The sequence below is a fragment of the Epinephelus moara genome, chromosome 21 (genome assembly GCF_006386435.1).
Source record: "Epinephelus moara isolate mb chromosome 21, YSFRI_EMoa_1.0, whole genome shotgun sequence".
NCBI classification, from domain to species: domain Eukaryota; kingdom Metazoa; phylum Chordata; class Actinopteri; order Perciformes; family Serranidae; genus Epinephelus; species Epinephelus moara.
The window spans coordinates 10,169,691-10,190,183 of record NC_065526.1 but is presented as its reverse complement, the minus strand read 5'-3'; the positions used below and the strand labels follow the sequence as shown (position 1 = coordinate 10,190,183).

At 42.8% G+C, this 20,493-nt stretch overlaps 1 protein-coding gene across 2 annotated transcripts in view; it reads right to left on the bottom strand.

Moving 5' to 3' along the window:
* Window positions 1-11,534: 11,534 nt before the first annotated feature.
* gpc5c (glypican 5c) overlaps window positions 11,535-20,493 on the bottom strand; it is a 141,029-nt gene continuing 132,070 nt past the window's right edge. For both annotated transcript variants that reach the window (XM_050032558.1, XM_050032559.1), the window contains one exon: window positions 11,535-13,874. In XM_050032558.1, the coding sequence (XP_049888515.1) occupies window positions 13,687-13,874 (188 nt within the window). In that variant the 3' untranslated portion in view covers window positions 11,535-13,686. The remainder of the gene's footprint in view (window positions 13,875-20,493) is intronic.

Below are 20,493 nucleotides of genomic sequence, written 5' to 3'. Positions count from 1 at the left end.
TATATTTCTCTTTGTATTGTAGCAAGTCATACCATCTGACAATAGAATTAACTTATCACTGACAAATGGCGCTTACATCAAGAGGGAAGAAAAAAATATAAGCATGCATTTTTCTATTTCTACACATTAAATACAGAGTATGTGCTGTGCGGATGTGGAGCTGTGCTGGGTAGCAAGAATAACAAGTTATGAAATGAATTACTCTTTCAGTGCGTGGGCCTAATCTCTGATTAGTAATTATTTTGATGGTGTAAGGATCCTGCCCCTAATTGGATGCCTGGTTGTGTCAAAGCATGAATAAAACATGTCAGTATTGCATCTGTTGCTGTTAGATTTTAGTGATAATTGTCCAAGTTTGCATATTTAGACTGAACTAAATTTTCATTTCCAAAAAAAAAAAAAGCTATTTTAATTGCATGCATGTCTTTTTTTTCTGGCATTATAAATCTGCTTTAGGACAGACAAGGCATGTGGAAAATATGTGCCATATCTAAGGTGGTGATGTATGTTGGCTACTTTACCCATTATACTATATAGGCCTTATTGTTTTCATGTCATAGGAGCTAACACGTGTATGATGAATGTCTGAATAAAGAAGTCATGTTGCAGGGAGCGTCAAGGTTAATAAGCTCACTGGCTAACATGTAGGCTACACCACTTAAATGGACTGCACTTGTATAGACTTGTATAGTGTATTATTCTGACCACTCAAAGCGCTTTTACACATGTCACATTCACACACATATTCACACACTGGTGGCTGAGGCTACCATGCACAGTGCCACCTACTACTCAGTGACCGATGGAACAGCCATCAGCAGCAGTTTGGGGTTCAGTATTGTGGCCGAGGACACCTTGACATGTGCAGGACGGGAGGAGCCAGGAATCAAGCTGCCGATCTTCAGGACTACCTGCTCTACCTCTGAGCCACAGCCTCACTTAACATGGCAAACATAGGCCCCTACTTACATTTTCAGAAGCTGTCTTTTTTGACCCCAACCCCTTCACTCTCACCCCACTCCCAATCTTCAAAGAGTACGTGTCAGCCACTGGAGGAATACCCAAGAATTCACTATGTCTGTGTAGTCGTCTCCTCTCCAGGTTGTACCGTGCCAAGTGAACAGTGAAAAATGTAGTGGACTTGTGTTGGGCCAACAGTAGTCAAATCAACCAGCAATGTGTTTTCAGTGTCGTTAATGTAATCCTAATCCTGTCTGGTATGAGGAAGGGCGGATTTGTGTTATATGTATGAGCGCGGAGGCCTAGTGGCCCTGCAACATTGATTTCCCCTCTCTCATGGCCTGCAGAATCGGACAGCAGCAGGCATCTCTGAATCCATAATCAGAGCCAATCAATGATGCTCCTGTCTACCTGCACCCTCATTCATCCTGGGTCACACACATGTGGCCAACATACACACACACATATATATAGGCCACACTTGCAAATTAGTTCATGCTCTAAATTTAACATTCATGCTAATACAACACTCTGATATGAGCTATTTGGATGACAAATGCACAGGGGAAAGTCCTGACAGGACAAAGGGACGCAGGGAATGGAACAAAAAAACCACAGAGGCAAACTAATATAATAGTCACACAGGCAATGTGTGAATTCTGTCCCAGCCTGATAGAGATAGAAAGGGAGAGAGAGAGAGTTGGAAAGGTGGAATGGCACCCAAGGGAGCGATGGAACATTCACACCAGTGCTCATCCATCTCTGGGACATGAGGAAGGAGGCTGCCTGTAGCATGCCAAACAGAGTGAGCCTGACGGAGAATTCTCCATGAGATGCTGGCCAGCCTTGAACACGTGTCACACACAAACTCCTTCTTAAACTCCTCAATCATGCCTTGCACACACACACACACACACACACACACACACACACACACATACACACACACCAGTACAGACCCCACCGGTCTAATTGGAATGGGGGGCTCATGCTAGCGGCCACATTTCTCTCCGGCTGGCCATTGTCATGCGGCGACATAGTTAATCTGTTTTCCTAACAGGCAGACTTTCATGGTGACTAATGTTCAGGCCCCCTCTGCATAGCCTTATTAAGACACAATACATTCTAATGACAACTCGTCCTCACCCAGCACTTCTGTTTCTTTCACGGGCCAGGAAATAACTTAGAGTCTTTGTGGGCATGTGCAGGACTGTTTGTACCACAGTACATCTGTGGGGCAAATATATAGACTGATCTGCAGGTTGATTTATGTGTCACTTTCTCTTGCCATACCACGATAACCACAGCAGCATAGTCAAGTGAAAAGCTGATAGGTGGATTGGTCACTGCCAGCGATCGAACAATGTAATGAATGACGATAGCTGGTCACCATGGAATTTGGATGGCATTCAAGTCTTTGAGGGGAAAAAAATAACACAAACATCATTACATTTGTTACAATGCTTAAATTAGGTAATTAAGCTCTACCTAGAATGAACTGTCAGGATCTAAATGTCTTTTAAAACTGGACTTAATTTCATGGAAAACATTTTTAGACATCTGGATTACACACCGTATCAACCTTATGTTAACTGCATTTTGATGACCATCTGTGCGTTCCAATACCCACTCTACCATACTAATTAGTATGCCAGACAAGGATTTAGTATGTCTCAATTCATAGTTTGTCAAATGCCAAAAATACCAGGATGTTGTGCTGCATACAGTCGCATTTTGCAGTATGCAAGCCAGTATGCTTCTCTGCCCACTCTGACCCACAGTCCTCTGTTCAGCTGAAGATTCGTCACATCGACTGAACCACAAACAGATCACAGCTTGTTGACAGCTGTCAGAAGCCATAATGATTTATGACAGCACGTTGAAGTGACTAATGTCCAGCAGAATAGTAAAAATAGGAATATTAATTGTTTAAGTGAACAAAACAATCACAGAGATGACCAACAACAAAAACATATGAAAATAACAATGACAGAGAAATGCTTATATAATTTTACTGTCGTGAATAGGCTTGTCTTAGAATATACAATGTATGCAGTGGCAACTTAAAAGTTTAAAATACATATATCAGCAGAGCTTTCTGGGTTGACCTCTGTCTCTGGCGAGCTCGGCAATTGGCGTTTTGTTTCATCTCCAGGGTAACGGATAAATGAGCAAGAGGGTCAAAGTTCAGGGTGCAGTGTTATGACGAAGTAGTACGTCCCGACTGTGTGCATACTGCAGGCAACAGTGTATACTTAAGTAAAAAGAAAAAAATATGTGAAGCGAGCGAGTCATGTGAAATAAACCCTGACAGTGATCCAGGTTGGGGTGCATTATCCCGCTTGCACGGCTACTTAATAATGAAATCAGTAGTTTGATACAAAATATTGATTTAAAATGATTTTATTGTTCTAAAATTAATTTTATCGCATCTGCAAGGTGTCTATGATCAGAACTGCGTCCATAGCAACTGTTTGTCATTCACGGCAGCATCTGCTATTCAGAAATAACAGACCATAGAAAGCCATAAGTGACCAATCAGAATCGAAAATTCAGCAAAGACATATAATATGTGAAATATAGCTGTCAAAATGCAGAATCATTAGAATATTTTGTAAATCAATAAGTCATTATTGCTGTTTTGAAGCCTTGAGTTTGACATTTTGGGTGTTTTTTGGGCCCAGCATAGACTGGAGCGACACCTCTCAGACAGCCTGTCACCCAAGTGGCCTCGCTTGAGTGAATTCACCCCCCACAGCTGTCATGAAAGAGGAAATTATCTTTAGAAACCGCAACCATTTTTTGCACCAGGCTGTAAACATGTTTATTTCTGGTTAAGATGTGAAGTTTAATCGTGCGTGTCCATAGGGATTGACTCGCTTTCTGAGCCAGCCTCAAGTGGCCATTCAAGGAACTACAGTTTTTAGCACTTCCATGCTGACTTCATTTTTCAGGTCTGGAGGTTGTTACTTGTTATTTTTTTACATGAAGCAGGGTCGACAGGATCCTTTTCATATCCTTTGCCAAAAGCTACATGAATTAAAAAGAGAGTTCCTTTGCATAAACTCAGTGTTTTTGTGCAGGTTTATAAGTGAGATGCCACCACACTGATGGCGTTATGTTTGCTTCAGCCAAAGGCCTGCATGAGTCTGTACAGAATGAGGAGCTGGCAAATGAGAACACAGTGATGCTCTATAAGCGGCGTCCATATGCTGTGTTGCCACTGCTACTATTGTACCAATAACAGTTGTAAGATACAGGGCATATATAACATTCTCTATCTTGCTTTGTCCAAGATGCTTTCTCTTTTCTCATTATGTTCAAGGACATGTGAGGCAGCACCAAACTTCCCTTGTGTGATTTTAACAGTGCAGCAAAGTCCAGAAAACTTCTTCACCTCTGGGTCACCTTAAGTGGTTAGAAGCGGTCCATGCCAGACACCCAGTCCTTTGGCTTGTGGATGTGGAAGGTTCATGTCTGCCTCTATTTTTCTTTCATAACAGGCCGAATAAATTGGGATTCTTGTGGGAGATCTGAGATTATTGCACAGCTGAATGGCTGTTCTGCATTATTGCGTTCATATTCTGTGCTGTTCGTACACATCCAGAATGACTTGCCAGAGGGAGCTCTCTACTGAGTGCACAGGATGACGTGCAGTCTTCCACAATTCTTGATATGCATTAATGTTTTACATGCATCCCGGTTTTTATATTTCAGTCTTCAGTCAGCAGCAAACTGTTGTGCATTGCCCCGCAACAGTTTTCCACACGGAAAATGACAACAACCTCACAGTAGCTGACAGGAGGGTAACACCTTCTAACAGTGTTTACCTGCCCTCTGCCAGCAGCACAGTGCATGATTGGAAACAGAACTGACAAGTGAGGCCAATCAGTGAGTAGGAAGAATCAAGCAAAAGTTCTTGTGTCCCTGTTAGAGATTTGATCTCTGTCAGTGTTGCTGAGTCTCCTCTTGATGGTCTGTCATGTTGAAAATTTGTTTAATTGGACTCAATTAGTCAGCTCGAGAGCTCACTGAGCAAAATGCTAATTGGCCGGCGGAGCAGGGTGACGGAGGGAGAACTGGCAGTGACAGCTTGCGTTAGCCCGTTGCGATGGCATGGGGAGCTCTGCACAGAGGGGAATGGATACAGTTGACGACTTGAAACTCAAAACGGAGAGCTGTGGTTAATAGGAGCCGCAGGTCCCCCCTTCGTTTCCCCTCTACCTCACCCAATTGTTCATCTTTGAAAAGCTATTTCCAGTGCCTCCCTCCTCCCAGTTCAAGCTTGTCACTCTGATCCCCAGGCTGAAAAGGTAAGACAATCTGGGGAGGGAGGGGGGTGCTCCACTGCTGTCACCCCGCTACCACACAATCAGGTTGACTTCAGGGAAGATCTGTTAGAAAATGCACTTTTTTCAAGGTGTGTGATGCAACTGTAGCTCATCTCCGAATGTGTGAATTAGTGTTAGATCCGCTCTTTACCGAGGCAAGATTTTCAGTGTGTGTGTGAGTGTGTGTGGGGACGTTTAGGTGTGGACTTGGCCAAGCCAGTGGGACAGAAGCGCTGATGTGTGCTACCGTTTAAAATAGCCCAGACAGACAGCTGAGCAGCTGTGACCTCAGGTCCCCGGAACTCTCAGTTACACTCACTGACCACACTGCTCCTTGCAATGTGTGTGTATGTCTGCAGCTACAGTAGGATACACTGAATCATGCATACCCATTTACCCATTACACTGTCTTTATAAAGCTAAGTTAAATGTTCAGTGTGGAGGATTCAAGGTTGGCAGAGATGGAAAATAATCCGTTTTTTTTTTTTTAGTGTGTAATCACCTGAAAATGAGAACTGTTGTGTTTTTCTTACCTTAGAATGAGGCGTTTTGGAGTCCACCATGTTGCACCACCATGTTTCTACAGCCCAGCAGAGACAAACCAAACACCTGCCCTAGATGAGGACGTTGGATTTTCGCATAGGCCGACATAATTAGCAGCCTCTCTGTGACAAGCAGTGAAGGAAAGAGACAGATTTTTAATGTGAAACTGCTTTATTCAGTGTTTCTACCAGTTTTAATCATCTGGTTTGTTTGTTTTGGAGAAGAAGAGACCTTTGCAGATGATTAGGCCCCTGGTAAAAACATCCTGAACTGAAGAAATCCTAAAAGAGAGTTCACATTTAGCACATAGGAGAAGTTTCAGCCGGTTGCAATCTGCAATCCTCACCACTAGATGCAACTAAATCGTACACACTGTTCCTTTAAGAGAGAAACTGCAGTTAAAAGTAATTTTCGGACTAACTCTTTCCCAGTGTCTGAGTTTGCTCCCATCATTGTCCATATTTTAAAGTCATCCATGGCTCTCCGCGTCAGTCAGCGGAGGTTATTAAAGGACGACAGACGGCTTTGGTTTTGTCAGGCAGGGACAATGCAGTCCAATTACAGCTCAGGCAAAGCGGAGGCACGATATCCTTGGACTGGGCACTCTCTCTGCTCTTCGGCTGCAGCCAGCCAGACACTCAGTTTCACAGCAACAAGCATGAAATAGACTCCAAGGATCAAATACAGACTGCGTGCAATTGGAAGTGTACAACTGCGGGACAGGGTGTGTGTGAATGAGATCACCGGTGTGTATTTGCGATGATTTTCGTGTTCGTAAAAGTGTATGTGTGTGTGAGAGAGACAAAGCGAGTGAGAAGGAGCCCGTGGACATTGTGTTCTTTAGCCAGGAAAGTGCTATTAGTTATGTGCTCCCAGGCTGATGGCTAAAACAGTGGGAGGTGTGGTGAGACTTGGAGGGCCACTGTCGCCTGACACGTTGCCATGAAATGCTTTTATAATAACTGTAGAGGAAAAAAAGACCAGCGTTGCCCTGAAGACCAATTATATATGTTACTTCTAAATATTTTTGCTTCATTGTATGTCTTTATGACAGAGGTGTGGACTTGAGTCACATGACTTGGACTCGAGTCAGACTCGAATCACAAATTTGATGACTTTAAACTCAACTTGACAAAATCAAAAAATATTTTCAACTCGGTTTGGACCTTAACACCAGTGATTCGTGACTTTACTTGGACTCGAGCCTCTTGACTGAAAGAATACTTCATACCTCCCACCAAGATCAGAGATTAAAAAGTATGTGTTCTTAAAAAGTGAGCCACAAATCAGTTCATTTCCCAAATAAACTCGCGTTAACGCCATTTATTCCCATTAAGTCGACAGTTAATTCCCAAGACGATCCACTTTGTTTGAACCAATCTGACAGCATCCAGTTCAGCTGCAGGAAAGAACCATGAGGAACTAATAGAGTCCTAAAACCTGGAAGTGAGTTAGCATTTTTGCACTCCCGGTTCCCTCATCTCAAAGTTCATGTTTATTTTTTTAATGATGGTTAGCTCTGCTGCTCATGCGAGCTCAGGAGACTTTCATGTTTTGTTCTGTGACATAAATTACATCTGTAAGTACTTCACTTGTGAATTTTTAAGCTTTTATGTGTTTTAAAAAAGGTGGTTGCTAACAAGTGGCTAAATGAGACTACAGAACGTCATCACGCCAACAGCTTTACAGCCTTGTTGTGGTAGGGAAGTTAAATCATGTGACCGCAGTGTAGTTCGTTTATAGCCTAGTGTTAGCATTTTATTTAAGGTGATTGCATTCAGGCTTAAAAAAATCATAAAAGTAGTGATAAAAATATGTGTGTTTTCAGCAATTAGCCAAACTCCAATGGAAAATCCCATAGGCTTTTTTGACAAGGGAACCAGGGTGACGCTAACTTCTGCATTTGCACATAAAACCGTCATCCTTGGAGTACTTAATGTCCTGTTACTGAGTACCAGTTGGAAAAAATAATATCAATGATAATTTTATTTGTGTGCAGTAACTATAGAATGGTCAACAAAATTGCAGCAAAATGTGCAGGTTGAAAATTAGATGGAGACGCATCAACTTTATTCGACATTTGAAGATGCACAAAGAAGGGTAAGTTGAGGCTAATATTAACATGGTTACCAAGCTAATCCTTCTCTAATGTTAGCTTAAAGCTAAGTAACTTTTGGGGCGCTCAGTAGCTCTGAGGGTGGAGCGTGCATCCCATGTACAAAGCCGTATCATCCCCTCTCTCTGTCCCCCTTTTACACTTAATACTAAGCTGTCATTTAAAGGCAAAAAGCCCAAAAATACTCTTAAAAAAGCTAAGTAACTTTTAACAAACTAGTTTTGACATGAATAGCCTCCAAACTTTAAAAAGAATTCGCAATTTTTTGTAAATTTAACACACATAGATGGCATTGCATTTGGGGAAGAGCTCATTATGACTTGTTTAGGTCTCAAAACTCAAATTTTAAGACTTGACTGGGACTTGAGTTTAAAGGCTTGAGACTTGTTTCTTGCAAAACAATGACTTGGTCCAACCCCTGCTTTTTGACGTAGGCTATCTAACTTTGTCTTGTGATGCTAAAATAATGCATAACACATGGCATACACCCTGTTTTAGGTCATAACCTCACTCTATTTGAATGTCACTGAGGGCATTCTGGCTGTTTGTGCGTCACCCCACAAACATGTGTCTGTTCTCACCAACAGTGGCTCCCTTCATGCTTGCTTTGTGTTTATATGTGCCCTACAGTAGCTCAGCTAGGCTACCAGTGATGCTAACGCTGCAGCTGACGGCACAGACTAATTCAGGGCAATTATAGCCCATGAATAGGCAAAGTTTCCCCTGCAGGAGCAGCCAGTGGGTCAGCCACACATCAGCTGAGCGAGCAAACTGTCACTGTCGACGCCGCTGTCATCACAGCTGACTGTCCTTTCCAGCAGCAAACCTTTTCACGTCTCCTGCACTCCCACACTCCCCTCTGCCTCTATTCCTGGTGCGAACACAGACTGATATGTTTAGCAAGAGGCTTCCTGGATGCAAATAGAGAAGGTCAGCCTGAGATGGTTTGCTCTGCCTACAGTTCTTACGCCCTCATTACTTAAAGGCCAGTAGCTATGGTCAATCAGCAACAGTGATGTGTTTTCAGGGACAGGAAGAAAGCCAATGTTATCATAGTTACTTAGTCTTCTTGGTTTGAAGTAGTTCAACATTTTGGGAAAATATCATACTCACTTTTTTGCCAAGTGTTAGATAAGAAGATCAGTACCACTCTCATGAGCTAACTATAGAGCTCAGGCCAGGAAGTGATTAGCTTAGCATGGCACACAGACTAGAAACAGAAAGCCTGGCTCTCTCTAGTTAAAAAAAGCACTTTCTAACAACTCTAAAAGTCACGTACTTGCTCATTTAGTTTCTTTAATCCATACAGAAATCAAAATGTAAAAGACAACATGTTTTGATTTTACATTACATGCTGTAACTGTATTTTTGGAGAATCTCGGCTGTGCCATGGATGTAGAAAGATTACTGCATACGGTATTGGCTGAGCCCAGTTGCTCCCATGAAAGTTGGTCAGTGGTGAATCAACCCAAAAAAAAAATCAACTTCTGGGTATAAAATTATCTGCACCGTCCGCATCCATGGGCCCACAGAGCAGGGGCAATTTCCTTTAACCCCGCCTATCAACCCTTCGGTCTCATTCACATCAATGACAGTAGGAAAATAACTCTTAACACTTAAGTGTTCATGAGAAGTTGATGTACCTCTTTCACAATTTAAGTCTATAGGAAAAGTCTTTTTGGGCCCTATGGGATTACATGACAGATACAGAAGTTGTAATTCCACAGCTAGGCGCTGTCCCCGGGGGCTTGGGCTGGGCACAAGTGACTTCCTGAGGACTTGTGTCTCTACATGATAGTCTATGTTTTAAAGGGTGCTACTTTGCAACTATTGGCAAGAAGCAAATTAAGTATACTTCCCAAAATGTCAAATTCTTCCTTTAAAAGGCTTAGAAAGTAGCCTAACAGTGGGTGTGCATAATGTGGTCACCTCACTGTTTAATATTCCTCTTTGAAGACAGGGGCAATGTGAGTGCTGGCAGCATGAAATATGTAAAAGCCTGCACACCTACAGCTGTCAGTCAGTCTGTGCGAGCCCACACAGTCCTAAGACAAGGACTAATCAGGAAAAATAAGTGAGTGCCAAAGGTGCGTGGGGCCCTTTAACAAGGCCACTTTTTAAAGCACTAGTCTCAGACTCAAGCGCATTTTTACCTGGTCCTGTCTCAGATAAAGAGGACACTGGATTTTATTTCAAGACTGGTCAACAGCTGTGGGGATATAACTAATTGCCTGTGCAAAAAAGATGGTTAAGCTGATTTTAGCTCGTTTGTTTGGTTATAGAAAACAGAGGAACATTCCCACACATAAAATTCGCCCCCGCAGTACGTAATGATTAATTTTTCAAGACATTTGTTATGATACACACTTATACACAAACAGTATGGCAACAAAAGAGTTGAATGAAGAGGAATCTTTGTTTTCTGGGTGTTTTATGGGAATGAGGAACTTTCAGATCAGATTCAGGAGTGCCTGTGGTTTGCTGTTCCCCATTTTGTGTCACGCAGTGTTGGATTTGCACTGATCTGGAGTCTCATTTACAAAACAATGCACAGGATCCATACTAAAAATGTATGTACGGGTAAAAGCCAAAAATGGCGTGCGCCAAAAAAATATTTGACAATTTTTACAATCAGGCTTCCACCTAACCATCTGCCCCGCCAAAATATTCGTAAGCATTGGTTTTACGGATCATAACTTTTATGTGAGAAGTGGCGTAGGCCTCTTTCAGGCCTCGTTTTGCACGTATGCAATGTTTATAAATGAGACTCCTGGTCTTGGTCTTGACTTGGTCTCAACCCCCCAAAGTGTTGGTCTTGATACACTCTGGTCTTGGTCTCGATACAATCTGGTCTTGGTCTCGTCTTGGTCTCGATACACTCTGGTTTTGGTCTCACCTTGGTCTCGATACACTCTGGTCTTGGTCTCGTCTTGGTCTCGATACACTCTGGTCTTGGTCTCAATACACTCTGGTGTGGGTCTCGTCTTAGTCTCAATAGACACTGGTTTTGGTCTTGTCTTGGTCTCGATACACTGGTGTGGGTCTTGTCTTAGTCTTGATACACTCTGGTCTTGGTCTTGATACACTCTGGTGTGGGTCTCATCTTGGTCTCGATACACTCTGGTGTGGGTCTCGTCTTGGTCTCGATACACTTTGGTCTTTGTCTCATCTTGGTGCCGATACACTCTGGTCTTGGTCTCGTCTTGGTCTCGATACACTCTGGTGTGGGTCTGTCTCGTCTTGGTCTCGATACACTCTGGTGTGGGTCTCATCTTAGTCTCGATACACTCTGGTGTGGGTCTCGTCTTGGTCTCGATACACACTAGTTTTGGTCTTGTCTTGGTCTGGATACACTCTGGTCTTGGTCTCGTCTTGGTCTGGATACACTCTGGTGTGGGTCTCGTCTTGGTCTCGATACACTCTGGTCTTGGTCTCGATACACTCTAGTATTGGTCTCGTCTTGGTCTCGGTTTAGGTGGTCTTGACTACAACACTGGTCTTTTGTGACTCATACTCTTTAAGGAGAGGCTATCGAGACAAGCAGAAAAGCAGAGCGCCTTTAATAGAGCTCAGCTTCAGTGTATCATACCGATACAAAAGGAGACGAAATGAGACACAAAACAAAAGGCAAGTGACTTAAAATATGTACATTTATACACATGCGAGGGTAAAGGGCTGTAAGTGTCGGTGGGTGCGATGAACGACAGTCATGAACAAAACATACACGGAGGAAATCATATGAACTAAACACAATGTGGTTACAGAACACAAGATGTGACACATTTAAACTGCTAACACCCTACATTGCTGCAGTCGTCTCTGTTCATCAACTGCAACACTTTGTCTATAACTGTGTAAATGCAGGTAGTTAAGCAGGTCATCCTTCCACTTTTAGGCAGAGTCAACGGTGAGTTGCTTTTCTGTAGTTGTTTATGATACAGGCTAGTTAATGGAAGAGGTATTTCACTGCACATAGACCCATGTAAGTGTATAGACCTATTTAGCTTAGATACTGTATCTGTGTAGCTTTCAGGCATTATCAGGCTTAATACTGTATCTGCATAGCATTGACCATACATTCATCCTCATTCACACAGGTACTTTACTGTACCAGTACATAAGCCGTCCTCTACACAAGAGAGAAAGCAGGTATACAGAGGAAGCTGTTATAACAGTCACACAGTTTTTTTTTTGTTGAACTTCCCTTTTGCTCCATCCCCATGAGGAATCATTTAAAACTAAGAAGGATTTGCTTTTATTCTGTTGGAATTCCAAGGAATGGTCTGCTTAAGATAGAGTGAAGAGACATTAGAGCTTATTTGGTAAAATGTAGGATATATCAGGAAGTGGGTCGTACACAATGGCCACCACTGTTCTGAACAATAGATGCACCCAGCTTTGTAAAAAATACTCTACACGTCTTTTTGTGTGTGTGTTAAATTGTATTTGTGTTCAATCTGCAGCCCAACCTTCCTCTTGTTTTCAAGTTTCAAACCGTCATTTGAGAGAGGAAGATGAAACCTGTCGTCGCGCCATCAGGAAATTTTACTGGAAATGAGTTTTTGGTGATTCTTAAAGAAGGGCCTGGTCCTACCATAACAATTTTGATAACTTGGTAGGTTATACATGCATTAATGTGCAATTCAACGAGCAAACACACAAAACTGGATGCACAATAAACATTAGTAAAATCAACAATGTACAGGCTTTGTTCAAACATCCAAAATGTAACCATTTATGTCAGTGGCTTGAGTTGGAAAAATGATGTGCATTCCTGCTTTACTTCTGATAGAAATTAAATCTCTATAGGTTTAACTGTTGCATTGTTTTATATGTAATATGGAGCAGACAAGCGCAGTCCGTTCACAGCTGAGGGAAAAGAAAACCCCATTCAGCTCAATCAGTTAAGAGCTTTTTGTTGAATCAGGACCTCATACACTCCGTCAAATCTTTTCCACCTATATACAGTTACATACTATACACATCTAGTTTGTCTGCACAATGTGTTCAGCCGTGCAACTGTGCCCGTGCTCTACCTGTGAACTCATTACATTCTAATCCCCGCCAAGGTACACAGTCATTAGAGTATATCAAATCTGCTGTTCTGGGTCAGGCACCTGGGATTGATCTATCAGTCTATCATGCATTCCTTAATCCTCCAAAAGAAAATGAGGAGAGTTTTCAAATGAGCTGAATTCTTCTGCCTGGCTGGCAAATGGTGCAGAGGCTGTGATGAAAGGATAAGTAAAAACCAACAGCAGAAAGAGAAGACGGCTGTATTTGTACTGTATATGTGTATGCGAGTCTGTATAAGCGCTTTTAAGTAAAATCAGAATGACGCAGTCCCGTTCTGAACCACAAAGGGTGTGTCGTGTAAGTGGTTGGGCCGTACTGGTGTCTGTACACAAACGTCTAGTCCCAAACAGCCTAGAAGAAGCAGCCGGCCTAATCTTTGTAGATGAGCGTGCATGAGATTAGCTTGTGCAAACACCCACATTGGTGATGCTGCAGGACAACAAGTTCCTGCAAGAGCCCCCCGTCTACTGTCTCCTACAACGTTGTCCTCTTCTCTTCCACGCCTTTTCCATTTTTTCCATCATTACCAACCATCCGTACACATTGAGGACATGAGTAGGGATACTATGCGTGATATGTATATATGAGTGTCTCTGTGCATGTATGTGGTTCCTAAAGGGGGGGCAGGGGTCGTTGGGGTATTCACAGAGGGCGCTGGCATCAGAACAGAGTCCACTGCAAGCCAAGTGCCGTGAAGAGCAGTGCGAGGCTCCAGGGCCGTGCCCAGCTGGCAGGTGCCGAGCCCCCTATCACCTTCACTGAGGGGGGCTTGGAAGGGTTCACGTGCGGGTTGTCACCTCCAGGCAGTCTCCCGACGGGCTTCCCTTCACTGGAGGCTTCTGTATGCGCTGTGAGAGACAGAGACGGATAGAAGAAGAGAGAAAATGGAAGAGAGAAGCAGACAGAGATAAATGGCTTGGCTCATCACTGTAATCACGGTAATCAGCTTTAATGTTCAGAGTCCTTTGGGCTTGTAAAATTGTATATAAGGAGCTTATGATCATCCAATCAACATTCCCATCTTCTCATTCCAAGGGTTTTCAAAAACAATCACACATAAAAATGATGTATGATTATGTCTGTTACAGTTAAAGTGAGTTCATATGTACATCAGATGAAGCATTGCTCTGGAGCAATAATTTATTTTGAAGGGTGCTTTAAAAGATTTATCAAAAAAGTATTTACAGTGCCACTGTATTACTAGTCAGCTATTAAATCACTTTTATATCCTTTTGTCTAAGGGCCAATCCCATTTCTTATTTTTTTTACCCTTACATATCATGCTTGAGCTCCTTTGTCCCTTTGGATCAGAGTTGTGAGGAATAGTAGTTGAAATCCTCCCCTATTTTATTTATTCTTTATTTATTTAACCCATATTTAACCAAGGAAGACCTGCTGAAATCAACAACCTCTTTTTCAAAGGAGGCCTGGCCAAGACAGCGGCTTCAGTTACAGCCAAGCAACAATAACCACGATAACAATCATAGAAGATACCCATGTTGAAATATTAAAATACCTACACGCAATGACAAGTACCAACCCATTCATTCACCCTTATATTTATGAGAGATTTAATAACATGGTGAGAGTGAGTAATTATATGCACACCATGTAGGTGCAAGGCTATTAAATAACAGCCTGCATGAGAAAAAAAGTAAAGCCTGTACAGCCACACGAGTTTAATAAAGACAACACTGCAATCGTACTTGGATTCACCGGGTCAAAAGTTTTAGAAACATGGAAATACGTCAAAATGTGGGAATGAACATTACATTAGCTAGCTGGCTACTGAGACATTAGTGTGGGCTACTACTAGCATTTTATTGTGTGTATGTGTGTGCGCTTGTTATATAGAAAAGGACCACAATATGATAGCTATCATAATTTTAAATCTCAATGAATAAAGAAAGTACATTTGTAGGTTTCTTTTGTGGCTTGTGCAGCCATCTTGCTGCTGATTTCTCATGTAGCCCTGACACTTCGCCCTTTCCCTCTCTACGGCCAAGAATTGGAACACCCGACCCTTAGATGAGAACGCACAAAATGGAGGGCTAAGTGGTAGGGTCAAGAGGTGAATAACGCCCGAGTTGCACACGACAAACCTGTGCAGCTATACAGTGTTTTTCAGCCCCATGGGACACAGTAACATACAGTAAAACTGACCTCCTACAATCATCTCCACACACGTCACGATGGAAGGCTGCCTGGGTGTCTTATCTCCAGCAGCAGATGATGGACAGCCCTAACTGTGTCATTATAGCCAATCAGAGATAAATCAGGGTGATGAGGGTAGGACATTAAGCACCCATTTTATCACAGTCCCTGCAGATGCGCATATAAAGTTACACACGCAAACGCTTTTCTGCTGACGCCGGTGAAATCCCAGCTTTCCTTAAAGAGGACTTCACTCATTTCTGTACCCCTCGCTGTTCTTCCAGGCTCGCTCAAACTCCGCCATCACATCGGCTCTGAACGCATCTCTCTCCTCTCTTCATCTGGCTTCCCTCTGGGATGCGACGGCATGTTGATGTCTCTAAAATCAAAAGGAAATGGATTCCTCCTGCTCATTACCCATTCCTTCTTTCCACTCCTCTTCGTGGATTCCAGCCGGACCCAACCCAGCCCTGCTATGTACATCAATGAGACAGATTACCACCCTCAGCACAGCAAGTGCACCACACACTGTCAGTTATCAATTAAGTTAACCTGAATCACTAAGGCCTTACAAGTTTCAAACATTTAGTTTGTACTCAAGAGTTAGGAGCTCTGCAAGCCTTGTGCGAGTTCCAAGAGAGGGACGGGCTGAAATCACGGAGGGTTGATCCCAAAGGATACAGAAAGAAACAAACAGACAGGGGTTTGGGGCACACACACAGAACGAATGTGTGTTGTGATAGCTAGTTATCAGAGTACTGACAGTGCCGAAGCCCTGTGTCAAAATGTCTCTTTAAGCTGTCACTGTCAAAAAAACAGGCCAAGTTTGCAGTGATTCCCGTCAGTGTGTGTAACACTGATCTGTCTAGAATTCAGTTGTCTAATTAAATGCAGCTACAGCCACCACTGTGTGGTGACTTGACTGTCAAGCAACTTGACAGCCAGGTGTGTGATAAGTTATAAGATATTACACCCATATAAAATGTGAAAATTTATAGCACTCCATCCAAGAGCTTTGAATGTCTAACTAAATCACTTCTTCACCCATATAAAGAAGTACAAAATGTATTGCTCTTTTAAAGCTGTCATCCAACAAGATTTTTTCATTTCACACCTTGTAAGATCAAATGTGTAAATCTCAGAATATGTTCTTTTGTAAGACTGAGAATGCATATCAACCCATCCCTACTGCGCACTCAGGCTTGCATGTGTGAATAGGGCTAGGCAGGGCTCTTGAGAGAGGAGCGTTTTCCGTGCCAATGGTTTTTGTTGTTCCAATAGACAATAGACAAAGACATCATTTATCCCAAATCAGATTGCTGTTATTGTTTCAATGGAAATGGGCTGCATCTCATCAGGGAGATGTCAGAAAGCAGCATTTGAATGGGCCAACACAACACTAATACTACTCCACTGCAGGCTAACCAACTGGCTAATTAATGGAGCAGGTCCTTGCCAGAGCAACCAATAACAGCACAGACAACGACACTGCCAACTAGTTAGTGTTTGTTTTAATGTAAAGTAGGCATTTTGGATTGCATGGTGTCGGAACACTGTGATCTTTGAAATAAAATAAAAGTGGATGCAATAAAATGAAGTTAAAAAGGCTGAGAGTCAATACTCATTAAACTAATCATCTAACTAGGTCCGTTTTAAAGCAAAGCCAAACTCCGTGATTGCCCACAGTGCCACCAGCTGGGAGGTGCATAAAAGAGGAAAAATGAAAGCCATATTTGTGTATTTACCTTATGTCTCATTTACTTTTACACTGCTATTTATTTATACATAAACCAAAGCTCTCGCTACACTATACATCCCCTAAAGAAGTATCCTGAGCTCAGTAGATCGGGAACAGACCCTGGAAAAGACCCAGAACATTTACAAGAGATAATGTATCCCAACCGGAAAATGTTCCAGTATCCTCCACAGTGAGATAGAGGACACATCTGGGGAAAGGTAGGCCTGAGTTGCTCTCATGTGCTACTGTTGTGACCTGGACCCAACTAAGAGGCCAAAATTTGATGGGTGTAGATCAGTTTGATATATGTTTTTACACTGACAATATGTCTTTATAAATAGATTCAAACTATTCTTAAAGATGACGCTGCTGGCGAAAACATCAGTGGTTTGGAGTCTTAGAAACAGATGAACATCTGTTTTGTAACACAGTAGGGACGATGAAGCGATCCAAAACAGAGCTCTGCCCCTGACAGGTGCAGTAAAATTTAAGACACAGCCATCATTTAATACAGGATGTGTGTGTAATACAATAATGCATTGTGTAATATTTATCTGGAAGCAATTACTTTTAAACAACACAAAACTGGCAGCACCAGTGGCCCAGTGTTTATAGTGCGTGCCACATAACCTCATCATCCCGGGTTCAATTCCAGCCTTAGGCGCTTTGTTGCATGTCCTGTGCTCCTCTCTATCCCCTCGTTTCCAGTTTGCCTCTTCAATGCCATCTCTCAAACAAAAGTAGAATGGCAAAATAAATAAATAATGTAAAACAAAAGTAAACAATACTCAACATTTATTTGGGCAGATTTACCACAAGGGTCATGTGGGGACACCCTCATACCTTTTCAGGTCAGGAACGTGCACACAGAGCTCACACACACGTGATAAAGGCCAATAGATGGTTTTATCTTATCGATTTGGTCCTAAAAATATTTTTTATACATAGAATAATCTTAATGACATGCCTGGTCTTTTTTTATTTGAGAAAAATACATGGGTCGAGCAAGAATAGACTTAATTACGCTAAATATTATCATCACATAGTGTGAAAATGTTATGTAATGATAAGTTTTATATAAGATTAAGGTTATAAAATAAGATTGATATTATGAGATATTAGAGATAGGGTGAGGAGCTCGGACATCCACAGGAAGCTTGGAGTAGAGCCGCTGCTCCTTCACGTCGAAAAGGGTCAGTTGAGGTGGTTCGGGCATTTGACTAGGATGCCTCCTGGGCAGGAGGCATCCCGGGCACGTCCCACTGGTAGGGACGTGCCCGTAAGGTTTACAAAAACGCGCACATCCAGACAACGAAAACAAGGTGCTGGACAGAAGAACAGGTAAAAGACAGAAAAATACAGTCTGTTTTATTCTCCCATATAATTTTAATTACCACTAAGGTGACGTCTGAAGCTCCAAGCTCCTCATCAGGAAAGAGCTTGACACAGATAAAGAGCTTGGTGCTCAACACGTCACCTTGGTGGTAATTCAGAGGAGCATTAACATCTTTAGCCCTATCACCTAGCAACAGTTGAAAATAATTTAGTTATTACAGTTATAAAACGGAACAGTAGAGGCAGTCAAAGCCCCCCACCCCCAAAAAAAGCAACAACTTGAGGTACAAAGAAACAAGAAACCAGGAGGGCAGGAGCATAATGGAATGTGATGTTGTTGTCATAATGAGACAATGTTAGCAGATAAGCCGTGCTTCATAAGCTGGCTCATGTGTAAATCCCCCAAATGTGGTCGGGGGGGGGGAAAAAAGGGAGAACAAGCAAGGCAGAAAAACCGAGGGCGGGAGGGAGTGAAAGATGACGGAGAGGGTTAGAAGAGGAAAACAGTTAGTTTGGCTTTTCAGCATGAGGATGAAGATCCATCGTCACTCCTATCAGGGCAGATGGAATCAATCACCCCGGGCGACTCCAAGGCTATGTGACGGCGCATCGACATGCTTCTCCCATTACAACAACCGTCAATGACATATGTTCCCCAGCAGTAAAAGACAAATGTGATTTGATTGGTAAAAAGCTTTATAATAGGCAACAAACAGCGACAGAGAAAAACAGGGTGACAGAAACCCAAGAGACAAATAGAAGTGCAGCGCTGAGAAGTCTGTACAAGAGCACAGACATTAACATCTGAGAGGAAGTGTGTAAATATGTGTGTGTGGAACGTATACTAATATAAAAAATGAGTTCTCGTGGCTTTCATTTGTCAATAAAGCCTGTAGTGGACAGGGTCACGGAGAGGAGGACGGGAGATCATGTCACTTTGTACACCTGAACATCAAACACTGATATAAACTACACATACAGTACAAGAAAGCACCACAGCTCAACCCCAGCCTGTAGCTTGTTAAAGAGGGATGTTCTGTCTTCTGCCACCTTGTTGACCTCTGTGTTGGCCAAGTGTGTGAGAAATGGTTCGTAGTGTCCTTTGCCACTAATGCCTCTCCAGATGGGCAGATTGTGTGTTTGGAGGAGCCTCTATTTCCCACTGGCCAAGGAGCAACAACAGCTGCTTCTAACAAGCCTGGCCGCAGCACTGAAGAAGAGGTGGACCTCGGGCGCTCGCCAAGAGGAAGGAGGGATGGGAGGGGAGGGAGAGAGGAAGGGAGGAATATGGGTTGGAAGGTGAGTGGGAGGAATAACAAACATCTTAGCCATCATTTCTTTGGAAAAATTAGGAGGGGACAAATTTGCATGATGGTCCCTTGGGCAACTATGTCAGTTTGTTACTGCTACACTCCTCCCTTTCTCTCTCTCTTGTCTCTCCTTCTCTCTTCTCGTCAGTGTTTCTTTTGGTTAGCCGGCACATAGCCACTGCTGCCACACAGATGAAACCCTCAACCCCATGCAAAAGGAAGACGTGAACTGTTCTCAAACAACCCTCCCTCTGTCTTTAACTGATAAGATTTAATCTCCCTTTTCCCCAGTGCGTCGTACATACTGTGGACAAGAGCGCACACACGGGCAGCACAAATGCACGAACAAAAGCACACTCAGTGGTGGGGCAACAGGGCACAGAGTTTATTAAGAGAAAAATCCAATGAGTTAAATTAGGAAACTATGGTAAGTATGTGATGTGCATGGCTCTGTGTGTGCGTGTGTGTGTGTGTTTGTGTTGTGCAAGCCTGCATGGGACTCTTGGCTGAACAGTAGCTGCAGAGCTGTAATCCAGTGAGGAATGGTGCTACTGTATACTGGGGCTTAGCAAGTTGTCACACTATATGCTATCAAGATGACAAGGCAGCTTTTCCAGGGTCAAAGCCGACTTTACAAATATAAATGTGCTCTATTCGATTCAACTGAGTTCACGAAGCATCTTATCCTATTGACAGTGTAACCTACTGTTGTCCAGCGTAACCACACACGGAAGTTACATGTGTAAACAGAGGACTCTTTCTGTTTATCATATGCTTTAAAGCACCTGTGGCAGTTTTCACTCCCCTGCCTGCTGTGTGCAATTATAAAGACGGTCAGAAGGTGGAGGTTTGATTTATTACACATGGAGGCGGCGTGGTGGAGGTCTGTAACTTGCTCCTCCTCACTCGCATTCCCACCATCTTCCTCTC